Source organism: Polistes canadensis, unplaced genomic scaffold (genome assembly GCF_001313835.1).
Source record: "Polistes canadensis isolate GaletaPanama2010 unplaced genomic scaffold, ASM131383v1 scaffold_182, whole genome shotgun sequence".
NCBI lineage: Eukaryota > Metazoa > Arthropoda > Insecta > Hymenoptera > Vespidae > Polistes > Polistes canadensis.
This window is the reverse complement of record NW_014569729.1, coordinates 180004-199206: the sequence shown is the minus strand read 5'-3', so window position 1 is coordinate 199206 and position 19203 is coordinate 180004. Positions and strand designations below refer to the sequence as shown.

Below are 19203 nucleotides of genomic sequence, written 5' to 3'. Positions count from 1 at the left end.
GCACAAGGAGTATCGTAAGAATTATATGAAACTCCTTTGTCCTATCTTCGTAACAGTAAAGACTTATTTACAATCTCATAAAAATAGAACGAACACGAGCGTTTTTGTGCAATGTTAATTGCGAAAATCATTTCGAATTTGGCATCGAGTCGTTATTATTTCTCGGAATATTTCCATTGCGTTTCTTCTTAATAAATGTCACGCGATTATTTTCATTCTAATTCATTTTTGTAAAAATCTATTATATGATCGGGGTGAGTGGGGGATATCGATTTGCTTGTTACGGGACTGAATACAAACGAGTAGGTGGAGGGGGAACGCTCAGCTGGGCGAACAGCTGCTGGACGCTTCTTAACAACAGGAACCAATGCAGCTCCCTGAAGAAGAATTATTTATCTTTTCAATTTCATACGACACTGTCATTATATGCAAATTTCAAATTAATGACATAACACGTGTAACACCTTATCGGAATTACGAAGACTCCTAATTTCAAATGTTAACCTACTAATCGATTATTTATTAACAATTAATTCAACATAAACAATGATTTATTCCTTCATTTAGATTTCAGTTGATAGATGTAATGTGTATGTTGATGCCACTGCATATGATACCTATCGTAAAACAGTGGTTCTCAAACCTTTATCGATTTGTATCGATCGATAATAATAAATCAAATAAACAAAATTTAATAATTATTATTCCTAATTTATTATAATCAATATCAATCATTTCTCGTCGAATATCACTTAACTTCTTATCAATATCCAGTCAAAAAGACGACGTTTTCATTAAATCAATGCAGTTACGTTCCTAACCTTATTGCTATTAATCATTACAATATATATATATACTCATACATTATATAAATGATATATAAAATAATTATTTAAAAAAAACAAACGATATGACACGTGTTTACAAGTGTTTACAGAATCTGTTGATAGAACGCCACTGATTAAACACGAAAGAACGATAGTTCACGAGACTGCGCTGTTTGTCACGTCGATAGTTATTTCAGAGGTAGGAGGGTGGAAAAGAGGTAAAAAGGAACGAGGGAAGGGTTTATTACCTCGCTATCAACGTCAAACTTTTGTCTACTTTGTCTGTAAACATATCGTCTCGAATTTAACGATTATTTTATATTTATTCATGTGCAATAATTTGCTTTTAAAAAAATAATATTCTATAAGTGCATTAGAAAATATATAAATGAATATAAAAATGATTTTTTTTATCTCAGCCTACTACTATTTGAAAACTGGGAAAAAACGTGTAATGTATTCTTGTTATGTTAATATCATTTGTATAAAATTGTAGGGTAGGAGTTTTAGTTAATATAAATGAAGACGATTTGTGTTAACAGTTCTGTTGTATTTTTTTTAATTTTGTCACAAAGTCATGGACTTTGTTTTTAGAAACCGCATTCTCCCAGTTTCCATCTACTTTAAAACTAGTTCCAACAATTACTGCGTCTGAAGATTTATAGTGATCTATGTTTTCGATAGATACTCCTGATCCAATAAGAACCGGTCCTTTAGCAACCTTTTTAACTTCTGCATAGCATTAATTTTTGGTTTTTTCATTTGTATATATTTAATATAATCTCACATTAATCCTTTGCACTTGAGAACTCTGAATAGGAGTCGTTTTTATACTTTGTAACATAATGAAAAAACAAATTGTAATAACATTATTTCCTCTTCTAAGAAAAGGCAAATTAAATCTTTCCAGAAAAGTATCATGCAAAATAACTGATATTACGAGTAAAAAAAACATTCGAGTGCAAAGGGTTAATTTAAAAAATAGAAAACAATTACCGTTCAATTCTTGTAGATCTGCTGGATCCCCTGTTGCTGAGCCTGTTAATATAACACCATCGGCTAAAAAGAATTCTGCAGCTTTGACTGTTTCTGCTATACTGATATCTGATGTTATCGCATGTGAACTGCATGGTTGAACAAAAAATATACAATACACAAATACAATAAAATAACAAAACCATTAAATTAAACAATCTATACTTCAATCTGTACCTATGTTTCTTTTTGATATCCGCAAAGATGAGTATATTCTCTGCGTCAATATGTTTTCTATAACGAAGAAGATTTCCTGAACAACCATCTATAAAACCTTCATCTGCAATATGTGAAAAGATATAACCTTCGCTTCTAATGAAATTGAAATCGGCTGCTTTGGCAACAGCTAATGCTTCTTTATTACAACCTGCTAAAATCTGCACGATCAATAAAACAATAAACATTATAATAAATATATATAAGTATAATTCTATACAATAAATTATTCTAATTCTTACTTGTATACCACAAGCTATGCTTTCAGGTATCACTTTCCTAATTTCAACGCAAACTTTTGTCATCATCGCTGTTGTTTCTGATGATATATCTTTAGATTTAACATATGGTACGTCGTGCATATTTTCTACAATAATACCATCCTAAATGTAACACAATAGAAATAAATAATCAAGCGTAAAAAAGGACATAATTTTGTTGTTTAATTATTTACCACTTGACAGTCTTTATAAATCATTGCCTCTCTCAATGTATTTTTTATTATTTCTTTCATACTTCCATTGTATTTAGGAGTACCTACAAAATAAATTTTAATTATATATTTGTCATTCCAATTTCCATTTTATAGAAAATATTAAATAATAAAAAAGAAATCATATACCAGGTAATGCACCAACATGTATCATTCCTATAACAGAACATGCACTTTTTGGAAATAATTTACGAAATCTTAACATATTTTTATCTAACAATAAATTTACAATCTTCGATTTACGCGTTAAATATTTGAAATATAAAAATATGTACACAGTAAGAAAATTGTATAAAAATAATATATATAGATATACTCTTATCGATACATCCTATACACGTGATCTCAGTGCCCAATAGTAAATATGCGTATATATCTTATATTTATTACATATATACAACAAGAAAAATACAATATTAGTATATAATTTCTTTAACTACGTCACTTATTGTTTTTTAAATGAGTTCACAGAAATAAAGGGGTATAATAAATAATAAATATTTAACATATTAAATCACGTAACCTAACTTTAGTCTACAATGACACCTGTCATATTTTTATAAAAAGATTTGAATTAAATTTTGTACACAAATATTGACTTTTTTATTTATAGATTTTTATACAAGATGTTACGTCACAGATTATTAAATATTACTAAACAAGCAAGCCATGCATCAAAGAGAAAAGTTATTAAATATACTAGCACAGGCATGTATGATAAATGAGCAATTGTTTATGAAACTAATAATAATATTACTGTTATTTGTTTAGGATTATTACTAGTAGGTGCTAGCTATATGTTAACTAATCCAAACAAAGGAAAACCATTTCAATTTAAAGCTGCAAGTATAGCTAGATTTGGACGATCACTTATGATAGGATTAACAGTATCCTTAGATTACTGGATAGCTCCGTTAATCGGTCACACAGAATCTGAAATTCATCAGCGAGCAGCAGATCGTATCGTACAAGGGTGTTTACAAAACGGAGGAATATATATTAAACTTGGACAAGGCTTAGGGGCTGTTAATCATATCCTGCCTAAAGAGTATGTTAATTCTTTAGAAATTTTACAGGTATCTGTAATACGTAGTAAATTTTATCCAATGATCATTGTAACATTGACTCTAAATATTTGTTATCGTTTCTTTTACTAAGGATAAATGTTTGATACGTGGTGAAAATGAATTACGAGAAATATTTATGCAAGAATTTGGAAAAGAACCTAAGAAGGTATTTAAGAAGATCGACGAACAACCTATCGCAGCTGCTAGTTTAGCACAGGTATATAAATGAAGACAATTATTTTTAAACGAATGCATATGTTCAATATGATAACAAATATTTAGGTTTACAAAGCAGAAACTATGGACGGTAAGCTTGTAGCTGTTAAAGTACAATACATTGATCTCAGAGACAGATTTTATTCCGACATGAGAACATTAAATTATTTACTTAAAATTATTACAATTATGCATCCGAAATTCAATTTACATTGGGTAATAGATGTAAGTAAATATGATGTACACAAATAATCTCTGTTTTTTATTATTATTTTTATCAATCATTTTCAAATTTATTTTAGGAACTTTTTGAAACGTTAGCACAAGAATTAGATTTTGAAATGGAAGGGAAAAATTCTGAGAGATGTGCCAAAGATCTTAAAAAACATGATTATGTACATATACCTAAAGTTTATTGGGATCTCAGTACGAAGGTTTAGAATTTTATTATTAAAATGAGACTTTAATATTTTCATATCCTCAATTTAAATTATTTTATCTTGTATGTATTTTTATTCTAGAGAATTCTTACAACTGAATGGATCGATGGTATCAAAATAAACAATGTTAAAGAATTAAAGAGCAAAGGACTAAACTTACGCGACATAGATACTAAATTAATTACTTTAATGGCAGAACAAATTTTTCATACAGGATTCGTTCACGGTGATCCTCATCCTGGCAATAGTAATTTTTGAAAATTTCTTATTCCTTTTAAAAAATATCAATAAATTGAAATATATAAAATAGATTCTTGTAACAAAATAATTTGTCATCTATAGTTTTTGTTAGGAAGGGACATGATAATAAAGCACAAATAGTTCTATTGGATCATGGATTATACGAGTATTTACCAGAGAAAACAAGAATTAGTTTATGCAATTTTTGGGAATCTATGATATTAAAAAATAATCATGCTTTGAATGTCTATGGTAAAGAATTGAATGTCGAGGGTACGTATAATCTTATTAAAATCTTTTTGGATGTTCCAGTGCATTACAAATAAATACAATATTTTTTTAGATCCTATTCTTTTAGCTGAAATGTTAACTCAAGCGCCGTATTCGTTATCGCCATTTTTAATGGCTGAGAAAGGAAAGAAAACGGAAGAACATATGATTAAACAAGCCCAAGAACATTTTGATAAGATTGCAGCAACGTTAAGAACGATGCCTAAAACTATGATGTTAATTATTAGGTAATTACTGCACATTGTTTCGTTAAAATGAAGAATCGGAACGCGGATTAAAATAATTGTATATTTTTGTTATTTAAGAAATTTAAATACTATTCGTGCTATCGTACAAGATCATGGGAATATAATAGATCGTTATAGAATAATGGCAAAAATTGCTGTACGTGGAAGATACAAAGTTACAAATTTATCGATTAAAAAATACATCAAAGGAACGATATACAAAGTAAAATTTGAGACATATTTATGGTAAGTTAGTTTTCTAAGATTAACCCCTCGTGCTATAATTTAACATATAGTGTTTGGGTCGTAAAGCATATCACGAGTCTCACATGTTGTTATAGCATACAAGGGGTTAATAATTATTATTAGTATTATTTAGATTTATTAATCATTTTTTACAGGCTATACAGTTTCATTCAATGGTTACTTAAAACTTATTTAAATGTTTTATGGTTAATGGGATACGACACTAAACAAGTTGTCCAACTTGTAGCGACACAATCTTTCGTTATTTAATTAATTAATCAAATATATAAAAGCTTAATCTTTGATTTTTATAGAAAGAAAATACATGATAAAATTAATTACGATAAGCATACATTCTGTAAAGATTATTTTATGTAAAAGAATATATCATTATATTGTATATTACGAACGGTTCGTTCGGATTAAACCATCGAATTAAAAAAAATTGAGATTTAATTAATATAATCCAATACTAAGATGAAATTCTTTTATATATGAAATGTGAAGAAAAAAAAACAAAATAAAAAATATAGATATAATATTTTTGTAATATAAGCTAGTTTTAATAATAACTTGTTATACACTTGCATTTATTGTTACTAAAAAATAATAATGCACCTCTCCATTTATAATATAACTTGCTAAGTAAAACTTATAATGGTGTAAACGTGAGCAAAGTTTTACTAATTATAACAATATTATTTTCTTACTTGTATTTATAATTTCTTTTTGTTTTTGTATTTTGTTACAAATTATAACGATGCTTCTTTTTTCTATATTATTTTCTTTCATTATTGTAACTAATTAATTTGTGACCGTAAAGAATGTAACAAAATCCTTCCAAATAAATTTTATTACCTAGTAAATACATTATTTTGAATAAATTATTATCTAGAAAGTGACTTCTTTTTCATCGGTAAGATTTGAAAGAAGCTTGACATATTAATTATGCATTACTCGTACGTATGATCAACTATCGTTTAAAAAAAATGAAACAAGAATAAAATTCTTCCTTATTTTCATTCTCTTGTATTTTGTATACATATGAAACACTGGTGGCATTCAATCTAATATCATTAATTTTGTCTTTCGTGAAATAATATCAGGAATTGTTAGATTTTTCTTTTCTTTTTTTCTTTTTTTAAACTGTATTGTTAACAATCAGTACTATATATATTATTTAATGCCCAAATAGAGTTTGTTGTTCTTTAAAAGATTTTGTATTTAAAATGATGATAGTGAGACGGATAAGTAATGCGCTAACTAAGCTACGCATTTTGGTAAAGTGATTTTGAATATATTTTTTTCTTTTTGATGATTCAACATGAACTTTAAAAAAATTTTTTTTAAGAGCACAACACGTATTACTCATCTGCATAATCCAACAGGAAAATTAAATATGTCAGAATAAAATAGATAGTCTTCCAGATATTACCACTTATATACATTCAATTATTTTTTGTTTTTTTTTTTCTTTTTAATATGATAATATAAAATCAAATTAATAGAGACGAATATTTAGAGATGTTGGTGCATGTTAAGTAATACTTTCAGTTTAGCTTTATGTACTGATATAACAATAATAATAATAATAGTAATAATAATAATAAATTAAAGGAGTATGATCTTTTGTTATAAGCAAGCTGAAATAGATTTTTAAAAAAGAATTTATGATTTTTTCCGTGGAAAATAAAGATTAATTGTTTAGGCAGTTTTTGCTCGAATAGCAGCACGTTTCCCTGTGACAGCCTAGAATAGTATAAAATACGACATATTATAGTTAAGAGTATAACGTAACAATATACCTATTTTTTTTAAATCTCATACCAAACATATGCAAATAAAAAATGTATCTTACTTGAAACCCAGATTTTATACTGGCTACGGAGCACCTAGACCCACAAGTTTCACATTGTAAGAAAAATAGCCTAGTATCTTTCTGAAGGATGGTGTCAGGTGAGCGACACGTGTGACAGGTAACATATTCCTTAATATATCTCCTAAGGACATTCTCTATTTGTTTTTGCTGGAAACGTCCTTTGATAATAAGTTGGCTGTTACCATCTACAGAGCCACTAGTACCCAATTCAGCCAATAAAAAATCAAGCAAATGTTTAGCTTGTCTATGTAATGTTTTGCAAATCTATCCGAAACAAAGATTTTTAAAAGTATTAAAAAAAGTATCGATAATTAAAATATTACATACTAAGTAATACATTTATAACTAAATTTTACCTCTGTAAAATTAGCAAAGGATGTTTTTTTTGTACCTATGCGTACAACCTGCGGAGGACGCATAACAAACTTCTGTTTCTTACCGGCCACCATATCAGGATTCTTTTCTCGCATGATATTAAACACTCGTACAAGTAATTCATCATACGTATAATCTCTATCTGATCCGATCCACAAACTTGGCACCTCCACTAAAGAGTAAACATTATGCCTTAGAAATTAATTTCAAAAATAGAAAAAATTTGATTTATACATTAAGTGTTAAGTCTAAAACAGGTCTATAGAAACCAGCATCATATTTAATATGATAAAAAATTAGGATTGATAAATGCTAAATATATTTATATTGGATTACATGACTCTTATATAGATAGGATCCCATTATTTGTATTCTTACCGTACTCTGCACTTTGCTCAGATTCAGTGCAGCATGTTAACAAATAATAAATATGATAAACCAACTGAAACTTTAATAGATCGTTCTATGTCAGATTATATTTACCATTTTCCTTATCTTCGATATCCTTGCGTTCTTCTTCCGCCACTAATTCGTCTAAATCCTTCTTCCTCTTCTTCTTCTTTTTTGTTTTAGAAAAGTCCATGTCTAAATCCAAGTCATCGTCCACGGCTGTTTCTTCAACCGGTGGCTCCATAACATCCTTTAAATATAAAACATTTATTAAACATTATCATAACGTTCAAATGAAATTAACATTTGGTATGCAAAGGTAGGGTTTTATTTTTTAAATGACATTTACTTCTTTTTTAGTGTCCGGCAAAGCAGCATCCAAGTCATTCAAATTAAACGCCTTTTTCTTTTTTTTCTTTTTCTTTCCAAAATTTTCTAAATCCAACGTTTCGTCATCCTCAGCCATTAGGGGCTCAGGCTCTTGGTTTTCCTTATTGCCTGTAATTTCATTTGCATCACCTGTACTACCAGCTTCATTAAATTCTCCATCGATGTCAAACATGCCCTTCTTCTTTTTCTTCTTCTTCTTCAAGCTAGGGTCAAAGATCTATGAGAGAAATATCATCGTTAATCTTTAATTATTTGACTCCACCATTTATTATAATAATTATGAAACTAAATCAATATACTACTAATGAGAGAAATTTGATTGTGTAATTTGATTTTGAAATTAGGATAATCTTAACATCTGGACATTTAATAAAATTATAATAAATTAAATGCTTTATTAATTAATAAGAAATTTTCAAATGAAATCATGCTATTTAAACGTAAAGATATCAGTGAAATTAAATGTGGATTTTATTTATCACACATTATCAAATTCTAAACTCGTGGCATAACATTTTCTTATGATGGCGAAATGTCCACATGCTTTTGAGGTTGGGTTTCTCTGAATTAGCACGAGTTTTAACTTTAATGATGTTAACCTCAATAAAATTGTTTGAAATGTTTTACAGTATCGCTATTATTCGAATAATAATATCTAATATTAATAAAAATGTCTATAAAATGTGTTAATACAATTTATGATTTCATTCTTCTTCATTCATGATGAAATATGTTATTTAAAGATAGTTTGATGATATATGACTTACCGAATCTTCTTCTGTCATTTTACACGTCGAATTAAACTGCTGAAAAGAAAACTGAAATATTTGATAGTTTATAATAACTTTAACTAGATTATTTTATGAATATCTCACAACACTTTGATCGAAACTCGTCCACCCAACGTATTCAAGACTTCTTCCAGAATGTTGCATCAGAAATTCGACTTTTGAACCTGTGGGCGTATTTTTATTGCTGCGACCATTTCACACTCGCATAATGGCGATTCTAATAATATTTATTTTCCATTATCTAAATGTATTTTTCTAATCAATTAAATATATCTTACATTTTGATAAAAAAAACAAATTTTGGAATAATTTTTATTAATTAATAAAATCTTAATTATGACGTTTGGTAACAATGGATGCTATGATCGATTTATTTGTCAGATTTATACTTAAATTGTTCGATTATTGATCTTATAATTATTTATATACCATTTATTTATAATTTATTACAATTTATTAATGAATTATCTATGACATAAAATTAGACCAATCAACGAGAAGTATCTTACCATAAACGATTTTCATGAAATAGTGTATCTATGTATGGTCTATTTGATTACATGTAAATATAACCTAAGTTTTACCCTTCTGTCGTTAAATTATCTGTAAATTGTGCTTGCTTTGGCTCGCTCGCTCAACGCAACAAATAATGGATGACTTGTGTTGTTATTTGCAAGGAAGATTATTGCATGTAGACGAATATAAATAGTAAATTATTGATTAAACCAAATTCCTTAAGTTTATATCAAATCAAAGGATGAAATATTTAGTTATTTAATTAGTTCTAATCACGAAGACGTAACATTGTTTTGGATCTCGAATAGAAAAAGTGACAGTGTGTTGTGTGGTGTGTACTTTTCTAACACCATAGGTTGTATATTTTGTTTCTATAGAAGAGTGATTAATTAATTAATTAATTAATTACTGATCAATATGTGATTCACGTCAAAAGAAAGAGTGAAAAAAGAAAAAAAGAAAAATAAATAAATATTAAATGATCATTAGAAAATATCGTTTAGATTTCCTCCATTAAAATGGGGGGAGATAATTTACTTGACATAGAGCTCATGAAATTATGTAAACCAGATAGGGGATGTATTTGATAACTGGCAATTTAAAGTCCAACACTGTTGTTGTTATTGTGCCTGAATAATATATATAGCCTTGTTCTATGTGCCTAATGCACTAATACTTTTTTCATCATGGTAAATAAGCCAAACACGTACAGTTACGATTTTTGGGCAATAACACCGACAGAAGTCGTTGAGCTAACATGCCTAATGCCCAATGGTGTGTTAGTTCCACTCGATACAAATCGTAATGCTATATTGGCTGAAATTAAAGAAGTAAGTATTTGTCTTCTTCTACAGTTCTTTGGTTTCATTCATTATGGTAATTGATTCATTTAAGTAGAAAAATGGTATAAGATTTCATAGATATTTTCTTAACAGAGTCTATGTTAACGATTAATAAATTATGTATATTTTAGGATCTTTGGGACGAGGCTAGCAAGTATCCCCTTCATGGAATATTAAAAGATGCGCAATCATATGTATTTTCATACATTAACACTAACGCAGAAGCAGAAGAACTGAGAGATGAATCAAGACGTCTTTGTGATATTAAACCATTTTGTTCTGTATTAAAAGTTATTGAACGGGAGGGTATAAAAAATGATAGGAATTTAGACGCTCAAATAGGTCATATTATTGGAAAAGGATTACATGAATTTGCTGCCTTAAAAAATTCAGAAGTCAATGACTTCAGATGGAAGATGCGAGTGTTGGGTGACGAAGTGGCTCGTGCTAGACAAAAGAAATCGTCTATGGAGAAAGTACAATATCAGTATCCGTTAAGGTTAGCTCCAACTCCTGAGATACCTAAAAATATTGAATGTCGACTGAAGGATGGAAATCTTGTTCTCGTTACGAAATTCAGGAATTCAGAGGTATGCAATAATTGTTATATTATAAAAATAAGCATTAAAAAGTACAAAGCTATAAAAGAGATTAGTTTTACATATTTTTTGAAAGTAAAACTTTTCATTCACTATCGCTGCAATTATTTTTAGTCTTTCATTATTATTATTATTTAGACGATTTAGATGAAGAAATATACATAGTCTGATATGGTTTACGAATTTTCTTCTTATCTTCACTTAGTTTCTTTTTTAAAGACGAATCGTTGTCAGATACACTTTTGGTATCTTCGTTAAATTGTACGTTTTTCTTAGATTTTTGTGTTTTTTCGATTAAATTTAAATTAGTTGCTTCATTAGGACCTAATGTTGCATCATTCTCCGTTGTTTTGCATTGTCCTATGTTTGCATTCCCTTCCAATTTCGTATTTACAAATTTGTTGCTGCCACTATCAAGATGATTTTGATCAGACGCATCTATAGATTTGGGATTATTCACTGATGATGTATCTTTGAATGCCATTAATTCAGATGGATTAATTTCCATATTTTTCATTTCTTGTTTATCGAAAATATCTTTATAATTAATTTTATGCTGTTCTATAGATTCAAAAATTGATTTACAATCCGAAACACATGAGTTTTCCAATTCCAACTGACTTTGAATAACCGATAATTGTGTCTGCAAAGTTTAACGTTACAGTTAATTATACATATATAAAAATAGTTTTATGTTTAATTTAAAAACACTTACTTCCATGTACATCGCTCTACACCGCCAATATTGCATTTGTTTGGTCACTTTATTTTTCATTTCAATTTGAAACAGCATATCGACAGAATCTCGTTCAATTTTTTGATTCAATTCTTGGATTTGTTTTTTTTTTTCCGCCAGTAACTTTTCCAGGTAGCTGAAGTATTATATATAATATTTTTTTGTACAAATGCACAACATTTTATTTTGTAAACAAAAATATGCTTACCTAAACGAATCGTCATTTGTTTCTTTTTCAACTTCTTGAATTTCTGATAATCTTTTTTCTAAATCACGAATTCTATTTTTATATCTATTTGTTAATTCGTTATCATCTGAAAATGTATTCATACACTCGTCCCATTTTTTCAATAATGATGCTTTTTCTACTTTAAAAGAGTTCATCTCTTTACATTTTGTTTCATATGCTCGCTTTAGATCATCATATTTTTTTTTTATTGCAGTCGCTTTATTTAATGTCAGCAGATATCGATCCTCGACTTCAGCAAACAAAGAATTACCTGCAATAGAATTACAATGATTATTTTATCTTTTTCGATGTTTCTTCCTTTTTTCCCCATGTGTGATAATTAATTTAAAAGATTACCTTTGCATGTTTCACTAGCAGGAACAATTTTCAATGTTTCTAATTCTGAGCGACAAATAGCTAATTCTTCACGAACAGTTTCTAGTTCCTCAATTTTTTCTCTCAAATTATTTTTGGTCTCCTATGTAATAAAATATAGTTCTTGGATTAATTTTTTCATTATGGTCTAAACAAAAATCTCAACAAGAGGCTTTAACGCATTTAATTTTAAATGCATAATTTTTTTTCTACAAAAATAATATTCGTACTTGGAAAATTTCTTGATGTTCAACAAGTTGATTTTTAAGATCTTTAACATAATCTTCAGTATCCTCTCTTTTTCGTCTTTCATCTTCTAAATTATATAGAAGTTCTTGGATCTGATCCCTCAACGGTTTTAATTTTTCTTCGATATCGTCGATTTTAAAAGATTTATCTTGTTGCTTATTTACTTTCAGTTGGTGCAATGATTCATGTAATTCCTTATTTTCTTTTTCTTTCTTATTTAATACTGATCCTAATTCAGCAAGTTGATTTTCATACACTTCTACATTTTCTCGGTTTCTAAATATTAGAAAAAAAAATTAAAGATAAAAGAGAAAATCAAAACATACATAATATTATTATAAACATTTTAATATAATAATTAATTTATATATATAATAATTACATATGTTTATTTACTTTTCTTGAATTTTATGTATTTTTTCTTGTTCTTTCTCTTTTTCCTTTAATAGCAATTGTTCCAAGGATTCATTAGCTTCTTGGAGTTCCCTTTGCATAGCATCAGTATGGATAAGTTTTAATTGCAATTCGTGTAACTCTTGACGATAATTTTCATTTTGTTGTTGTAATTTTCGATAATCTGATGCATTTCCATCCAAAGTCTCGCTTAAATATTCACTTTTTGAGTTTATAAAAGCACTCTCATCAGACGAAGTCATTGTGTCAGACATTTTGAGGTTATGTTTATGTTTTTCTCAATGCCAGCGTTTGGCGGGAAACAATGGAAGATATTTAAATTTGTAATGCACTTTAGATGTACTACGTTAATATTTAAATGAAGAGTTTATTCTATTAACAATACATAAATAATACATATATATATATATATATATATATATATATATAATTAAATGAGGTACAACTATTTGTTAATGAATATAAAATATGTAATAAAAGCATAATTATTGTATTTAATTATAATGTATATAAATTAAAAGTTTATATGTGGTAGATTGAAAAGTTTTGAGCTTAACATAGAAACAAATGTTGTTTTATATATAAATGATGTTTTTTAATATATTGTATATATATTAACAAAAACTTATTATTTTTTAGACATCTTTCACGTTTCAAATTCCGCATTCTATTACGCCGTACGAGCTATTGGTACTTATTTTAAATAAGAGAGCGAACACAATGATGTTAAGAGGGGAACATCCAAACGACTTTATACTTAAAGTTTGTGGTCAAGAAGAATATTTGATTGGAGAATATCCTCTTATACAGTTTAATTATATTCAAGATTGTTTAGCAAAAGACATTACACCGACGCTTATTACTCTCAATGTAGATAGTGTGTCGTTAGATCAGGATAATGGTCCTGAGAATCCAGATGTCGATGCACTGCAACGCACAAGACCTTCCTTTTCTACGCTTACACTTCGCAAGAAAGGCAAACATATTTCTGCTTGGAAGATAGATGATCAATTTACGTTCACTGTAAATGGTATTTCTCGACTCAACTGTGATGCTGCCCATCGGACAGTAGAGGTATTACAAAAAAATCGTAATTAATTAATTAAATTACCTAGTAGTATTATTTAATTTGTTCAAATATTGTATATGTAGATTGGGTTGCAAGCTGGCCTTTTCCATGGCGGGAAGTCATTGTGCGAGAGTCAGAAAACCAAAGAAACTATAGTAAGCTCTGATGGTAGTTGCGAATGGGAAGAACTTCTTAGATTTGATATTAAAGTTAAGGATATACCTCGAATGGCACGTTTATGTTTTGTCTTGTATGAAATTAGTAAAACTTCAAAAGGCCTAAAGAGTAGAAGACTGGTTAAGGATTCTAAGCAGGAATTCTTTATAAATCCTTTGTGTTGGGCTAACACAACTATATATGACTTTAAGTCTCAATTAAAGACTGGAGCAATGACATTATATACATGGACATATGCAGAGGATATGCAGAGCGATGATTTACTTCATCCTTTAGGAACAGTAGTATCAAATCCACATATTGATAGAGCAGCAGCACTTATGCTGACCTTTCCTAAGTATGTTTATGCTTTTCTTTCTTTTTTTTCTTTTTCTCTCAAATTATGTTTATGATATAAATTTTTAATATTTGTTGAAATATTTGAAAAGATAAAAAAAATCAATTTTTATTACAGTTATGGAAAGGAAAAGTCTGTGCTCTATCCTACTCCAGAAAAAATGGTCGAATATGCTAGAAAATTACGTGAATCCGGTAGCGAAAGAGTAATGCAAGAAGAACCAAATCAAGAAAATGATATTAATAAGTTTCAGCAATTAGAACAATTAAGATCTTTGGCGGATAGAGATCCCCTACATGAACTTCACGAACAGGAGAAGAAAATAATGTGGGCATTGAGACATCACTGTCTTCATGAAATTCCAACAGTTTTGGCTAAATTATTGCAATGCGTTGAATGGAATGATCACAGGTAACATTAATTATTTAATATCAATTTTATGTACTTTAATGGTCAAAAATTATATAAAATCTTATTGTTGTTGTTATTTTTTCAGAGAAGTAGCAGAAGCTACAGCATTAGTACAACAATGGCCAGTGTTGCCAGTAGAAAAAGCATTAGAATTATTGGATTATGCATATGCCGATCAAAATGTTAGGAGTTTTGCTGTACGTTGTCTTTTTGATGTCAGCGATGAGGATTTGAGTTTGTACCTTTTACAATTGGTTCAAGCATTGAAACATGAAAATTATTTATCGTGCGATTTAACTGAATTTCTATTAGGACGTGCCCTTAATAACCAAAGGATAGGACATTATTTGTTTTGGCATCTTCGGTTGGTTAATATTTTCATATTGCTGCTTGTATACACTTGCGTAAAAATAAAAATTAATTAAACATTTTATATTTCAGGTCAGAAATGCAAGTTGGTTCAGTTTCCGTTCGTTTTGGTCTCATACTTGAAGCTTACTGCAGAGGTAGTCAACAACATATGCGAGCACTTTTTAAACAAATGGAATGCTTGGATAAGTTAAGATGTGCTTCTGAACAAGTTAAAATGAAAAAAGATCGTAAAGTGGCACTACAAAGCTTTCAAGAATATATTCAAGAACCTCATTCTCAAGAAGCATTATCCAATGTTCTGAATCCATTAGATCCAAGTTTTAGGTGGAAACATTTAAAGTAAGCTTTGTAAAAACTAATATTTTGTTAAACAACTCTTTTGTACTTTCTTAGCTTCATGTACTGTATTGTATGAATTTTTTTTCTTTTAACATTTTCTTTTTCTTTCTATTTTTAGAATAGAAAAGTGTCGAGTTATGGATAGCAAAATGCGACCATTGTGGCTTGTATTTGAGAATGCGGATCCGTTTGGCGAAGACATTTATTTAATACTTAAACACGGCGACGATTTGAGACAAGACATGCTCACGCTTCAAATGTTAAGAATTATGGATAAACTATGGAAAAGAGAAGGTTTAGATTTACGTATGAATCCGTACGGTTGTATATCTACAGAAAATAGAGTCGGAATGATCGAAGTAGTTTTAAATGCTGAGACTATCGCTAATATACAAAAGGAGAAAGGAACATTTTCTGCTACTGCCGCTTTTAGGTACATTTTATTGCAGATATGAACCTATTGCAATATATTTAATTTTTTATACTATTATCGAATAATTTTTTAGGAGAGGTTCATTGTTAGCTTGGTTGAAAGATTATAATCATACGGAAGCAGCTTTAAATAAAGCCATAGAAGAATTTACATTAAGTTGCGCTGGATACTGTGTAGCAACATACGTTCTTGGAATTGCTGATAGGCATTCTGATAACATTATGGTTAAAAAGACTGGTCAATTATTTCACGTTGATTTTGGTCACATCCTTGGACACTTTAAAGAGAAATTTGGATTTAGACGTGAACGCGTTCCGTTCGTTTTAACAAACGACTTTGTTCATGTAATTAATAAAGGACAAACTAAAAAAGGTCAAGCGGTTGAATTTCAACGATTTCAAAGTCATTGCGAACAAGCTTTTTTAATTTTGAGACAGCACGGTGGTTTAATTCTTTCCTTATTTGCGATGATGATATCTACTGGACTTCCTGAACTTTCGTCAGAAAAAGATCTCAATTACTTAAGGGATACTTTGGTATTTAATTTATATTTTTATACTTAAGAAAAGAAATATTGAAATTTTTGTTAAATTAATTAGTAATCTTTCTTTCTTTTTTTTTTTTTTAATTGCAGGTATTAGAAATGTCTGAAATTGAAGCTCAAAAACATTTTAGAAGTAAATTCGACGAAGCGCTTTGCAACTCATGGAAAACTTCGCTTAATTGGGCTTCGCATAATATGGCTAAAAATAATAAAACGATATAATGAATTACATTAGAAAAGGAACGATATTATTTCAATGTGTTTGACGATAGTTAGAACGCAAAGTAAAAACGCTACGGATCGCAGCAGCATATGGCAGTGTAAAGTTATTATCGGAGAAAAAAGAAAGAAAGAAAAAAAAAACAAAAACACTTTTTTCAAAGGTGGTAAAAATCAGTGAAAGTATGCCGGTTTTGAAAAAAAGAAACGATTGTCGTCAAAGTCAATGTACTAAGAAGTTGTGAATGAGACAGTATTTACTACTACTACTACACGCAAAGAATACGTATAATGACATGTATAATGTTTTCAAATCGAAACTGTTACAATGTGAATTCGCAGTCTATGGAATGAGGAAAAACAATGCAATTTAGGCGAACGCACTATTACGCTCTCAGTCGTCGTCAATGAATGCGATAACCTATTAAAAAAAAAAAAAACCAAAAAAAAAGAAAGGAAAAGAAAAGACAAAAAAATACCTAATAGTAAGAAATAATACAACACACTGTGGCATATATTTTCAGAGGCTGATGTATGATACATATCATTTCTTAACATAGACAGCCTATTCATAAGTTTAACAATAAAATTATCTTTCATTTGAACAAATATATTGCTTTGAATTTTGTATTAAAAAAAAAAAAAAAAGAAAAAGAAAAAAAAAATAATTTCATTAAAAAATTGCTAATGAACTGGTTAGTAGAAAAGAATTTAAAAAAATCACACTACACTACACGTAGCGCCTTTATTATGGTGGTACATGCATAGAAATTTGACTAGATGATTACTACTGTTTAAAAAGTTCAATTCTATTACGCATAAAGGCAATAAGTACATTCAAGTATATATAAAAAAAATTTAAGGATTCTTACACATAAAGGACGATAAAATAGAACAAAATATAAGAAGAAAAAAGCTATTGTATTTTTATTACTTAGTAGCTGACAGTAGTACAGAAATTAATAATAATATTAATAATAATAATAATAATAAAAAAATAATAATGATAATATTTTATCTTATTATTTACAAAAAAAGAAAAAAAAAAAGAAAAATCACTTTCTGAGAATTATTTCTTAATGAACGTAATATAAATTGTGCTATGCAATAGTCAGTGATAGTGTGATAATTCAAAGCAATATTTATTATTCATACAAAAATTATGTTTTAAAATATAAATTAAATTTATAAGCGGATTATATTATACCACCACAATCAACATCATCACCATCATTACCAGCACCATCGTCATTAACACCACCACCATCACCTCCACCACCACCACCACCACCACCACCACCAGGGTTATTTCTGCCGCTCTAGGTCGACGTGGCGACCGTCTCAGGTGCCAAAAAGAAAAAAATAATAAAAGTGCCGAGAGGACCATTATTTTTTGTTTTGTTTTCCTTTATGTTAGCATAATTTTATACGTCTTTTTGTTTTTTAATGCAGGCGTGCATAGGGAACATGTCTATTTTTTTTGCGTTGCCTAAATGTAAGTTATTCATATTTTTTTTCCTCCTCCCTCATTGACCCCTAAATAAGTTCGTGATAAACAATTGTTGTTATTGTTGTTGAACATACACTGACTGTTTGGAAGATTATTGCAAATGTCAGCAATTTCCTTTCTTTTTTTTTTTTATTTTTTTTTTTTTTTTTTTTTTTGAATAGTCTAATCGAATGTATTTATTTCTTTATACAGGGATGCATTAAATTAAGCTTAAGCAAAACATATTCTTTAAGAGAGACACATTATTACAAATAATGTATAATAATAAGCAATGAGATTACCAATGCTTTTCCTATCACCGAATTTTGGGAATTCTAATGATGGCTCTTTTGAAAGAAAACAAACAAAATATGTGGACTGAACATTAATTATGTTTTTATATATCAAACGATCTAGAATCTCCGATCGAACGTTTGCTTACGGTTACTACTGTCATCTCGTAATCGTGGAATATCTCAATCCGAGATATTCATGACAATCATAATTAAATACATTTGTTGTTGCCATTACGAACAATGCGAACTTAAAAACTGCAACTGCAGCTGCAGCTGTAATTGCAATTAAAATTAAAAAAAAGAAAGAAGAGAAGAGAAGAGAAGAGAAGATAAGGAGAGTGAAAGAAAGTAAAGAAAAAGTTGGAGTAACCAAATGAAGAATTATGTTGATAAAAGATAAAAATAAAAGAAAAACGTTTTTGTTTTTATATTTA

At 28.8% G+C, this 19203-nt stretch overlaps 5 protein-coding genes across 10 annotated transcripts; 2 read left to right on the top strand and 3 right to left on the bottom strand.

Moving 5' to 3' along the window:
• Positions 1-718: 718 nt before the first annotated feature.
• Positions 719-6159, top strand: LOC106789405 (uncharacterized aarF domain-containing protein kinase 5). 3 transcript variants are annotated; one of them, XM_014753573.1, is made up of 11 exons: positions 2375-2427; positions 3185-3279; positions 3343-3647; positions 3730-3855; positions 3921-4079; positions 4157-4288; positions 4376-4541; positions 4637-4807; positions 4878-5052; positions 5131-5298; positions 5454-6159. In XM_014753573.1, the coding sequence occupies exons 2-11, from the start codon at positions 3198-3200 to the stop codon at positions 5566-5568; spliced, it is 1599 nt and encodes a 532-aa protein (XP_014609059.1). In that variant the 5' UTR covers positions 2375-2427; positions 3185-3197; the 3' UTR covers positions 5569-6159. The 3 variants fall into 3 exon arrangements, with proteins under 3 accessions (XP_014609060.1, XP_014609059.1, XP_014609057.1); XM_014753571.1 differs by lacking the exon at positions 2375-2427 and adding an exon at positions 2996-3052; XM_014753574.1 differs by lacking the exons at positions 2375-2427; positions 3185-3279 and adding an exon at positions 719-1278.
• On the bottom strand, positions 1287-2862 carry LOC106789407 (uncharacterized protein F13E9.13, mitochondrial). Of its 3 annotated transcripts, XM_014753578.1 has the most exons (6): positions 2701-2862; positions 2533-2615; positions 2321-2461; positions 2040-2239; positions 1824-1951; positions 1287-1559 (listed from the first exon to the last, which is right to left on the bottom strand). In XM_014753578.1, exons 1-6 carry the CDS (start codon positions 2774-2776, stop codon positions 1363-1365), a joined length of 825 nt encoding a protein of 274 aa, XP_014609064.1. In that variant the 5' UTR covers positions 2777-2862; the 3' UTR covers positions 1287-1362. The 3 variants fall into 3 exon arrangements, with proteins under 3 accessions (XP_014609064.1, XP_014609063.1, XP_014609065.1); XM_014753577.1 differs by lacking the exon at positions 1287-1559 and having other exon boundaries at positions 1581-1951; XM_014753579.1 differs by lacking the exons at positions 1287-1559; positions 2701-2862 and having other exon boundaries at positions 1581-1951; positions 2321-2445; positions 2533-2610.
• A 614-nt stretch (positions 6160-6773) lies between the features above and the next one.
• Positions 6774-9316, bottom strand: LOC106789406 (eukaryotic translation initiation factor 2 subunit 2). 2 transcript variants are annotated; one of them, XM_014753575.1, is made up of 7 exons: positions 9100-9316; positions 8292-8549; positions 8036-8192; positions 7931-7963; positions 7534-7724; positions 7157-7441; positions 6774-7047 (listed from the first exon to the last, which is right to left on the bottom strand). In XM_014753575.1, exons 1-7 carry the CDS (start codon positions 9115-9117, stop codon positions 7003-7005), a joined length of 987 nt encoding a protein of 328 aa, XP_014609061.1. In that variant the 5' UTR covers positions 9118-9316; the 3' UTR covers positions 6774-7002. The 2 variants fall into 2 exon arrangements, with proteins under 2 accessions (XP_014609061.1, XP_014609062.1); XM_014753576.1 differs by lacking the exon at positions 7931-7963 and having other exon boundaries at positions 6892-7047.
• A 405-nt stretch (positions 9317-9721) lies between these two features.
• LOC106789415 (phosphatidylinositol 4,5-bisphosphate 3-kinase catalytic subunit delta isoform) lies at positions 9722-17460 on the top strand. The gene is made up of 10 exons (XM_014753591.1): positions 9722-10469; positions 10613-11071; positions 13723-14157; positions 14236-14666; positions 14784-15077; positions 15163-15441; positions 15519-15788; positions 15907-16221; positions 16295-16757; positions 16856-17460. The coding sequence occupies exons 1-10, from the start codon at positions 10326-10328 to the stop codon at positions 16985-16987; spliced, it is 3222 nt and encodes a 1073-aa protein (XP_014609077.1). The 5' UTR covers positions 9722-10325; the 3' UTR covers positions 16988-17460.
• On the bottom strand, positions 11091-13378 carry LOC106789416 (putative leucine-rich repeat-containing protein DDB_G0290503). Its single transcript, XM_014753592.1, has 6 exons — positions 13066-13378; positions 12651-12945; positions 12403-12523; positions 12025-12316; positions 11796-11952; positions 11091-11723 (listed from the first exon to the last, which is right to left on the bottom strand). Exons 1-6 carry the CDS (start codon positions 13335-13337, stop codon positions 11211-11213), a joined length of 1650 nt encoding a protein of 549 aa, XP_014609078.1. The 5' UTR covers positions 13338-13378; the 3' UTR covers positions 11091-11210.
• Positions 17461-19203: the final 1743 nt, after the last annotated feature.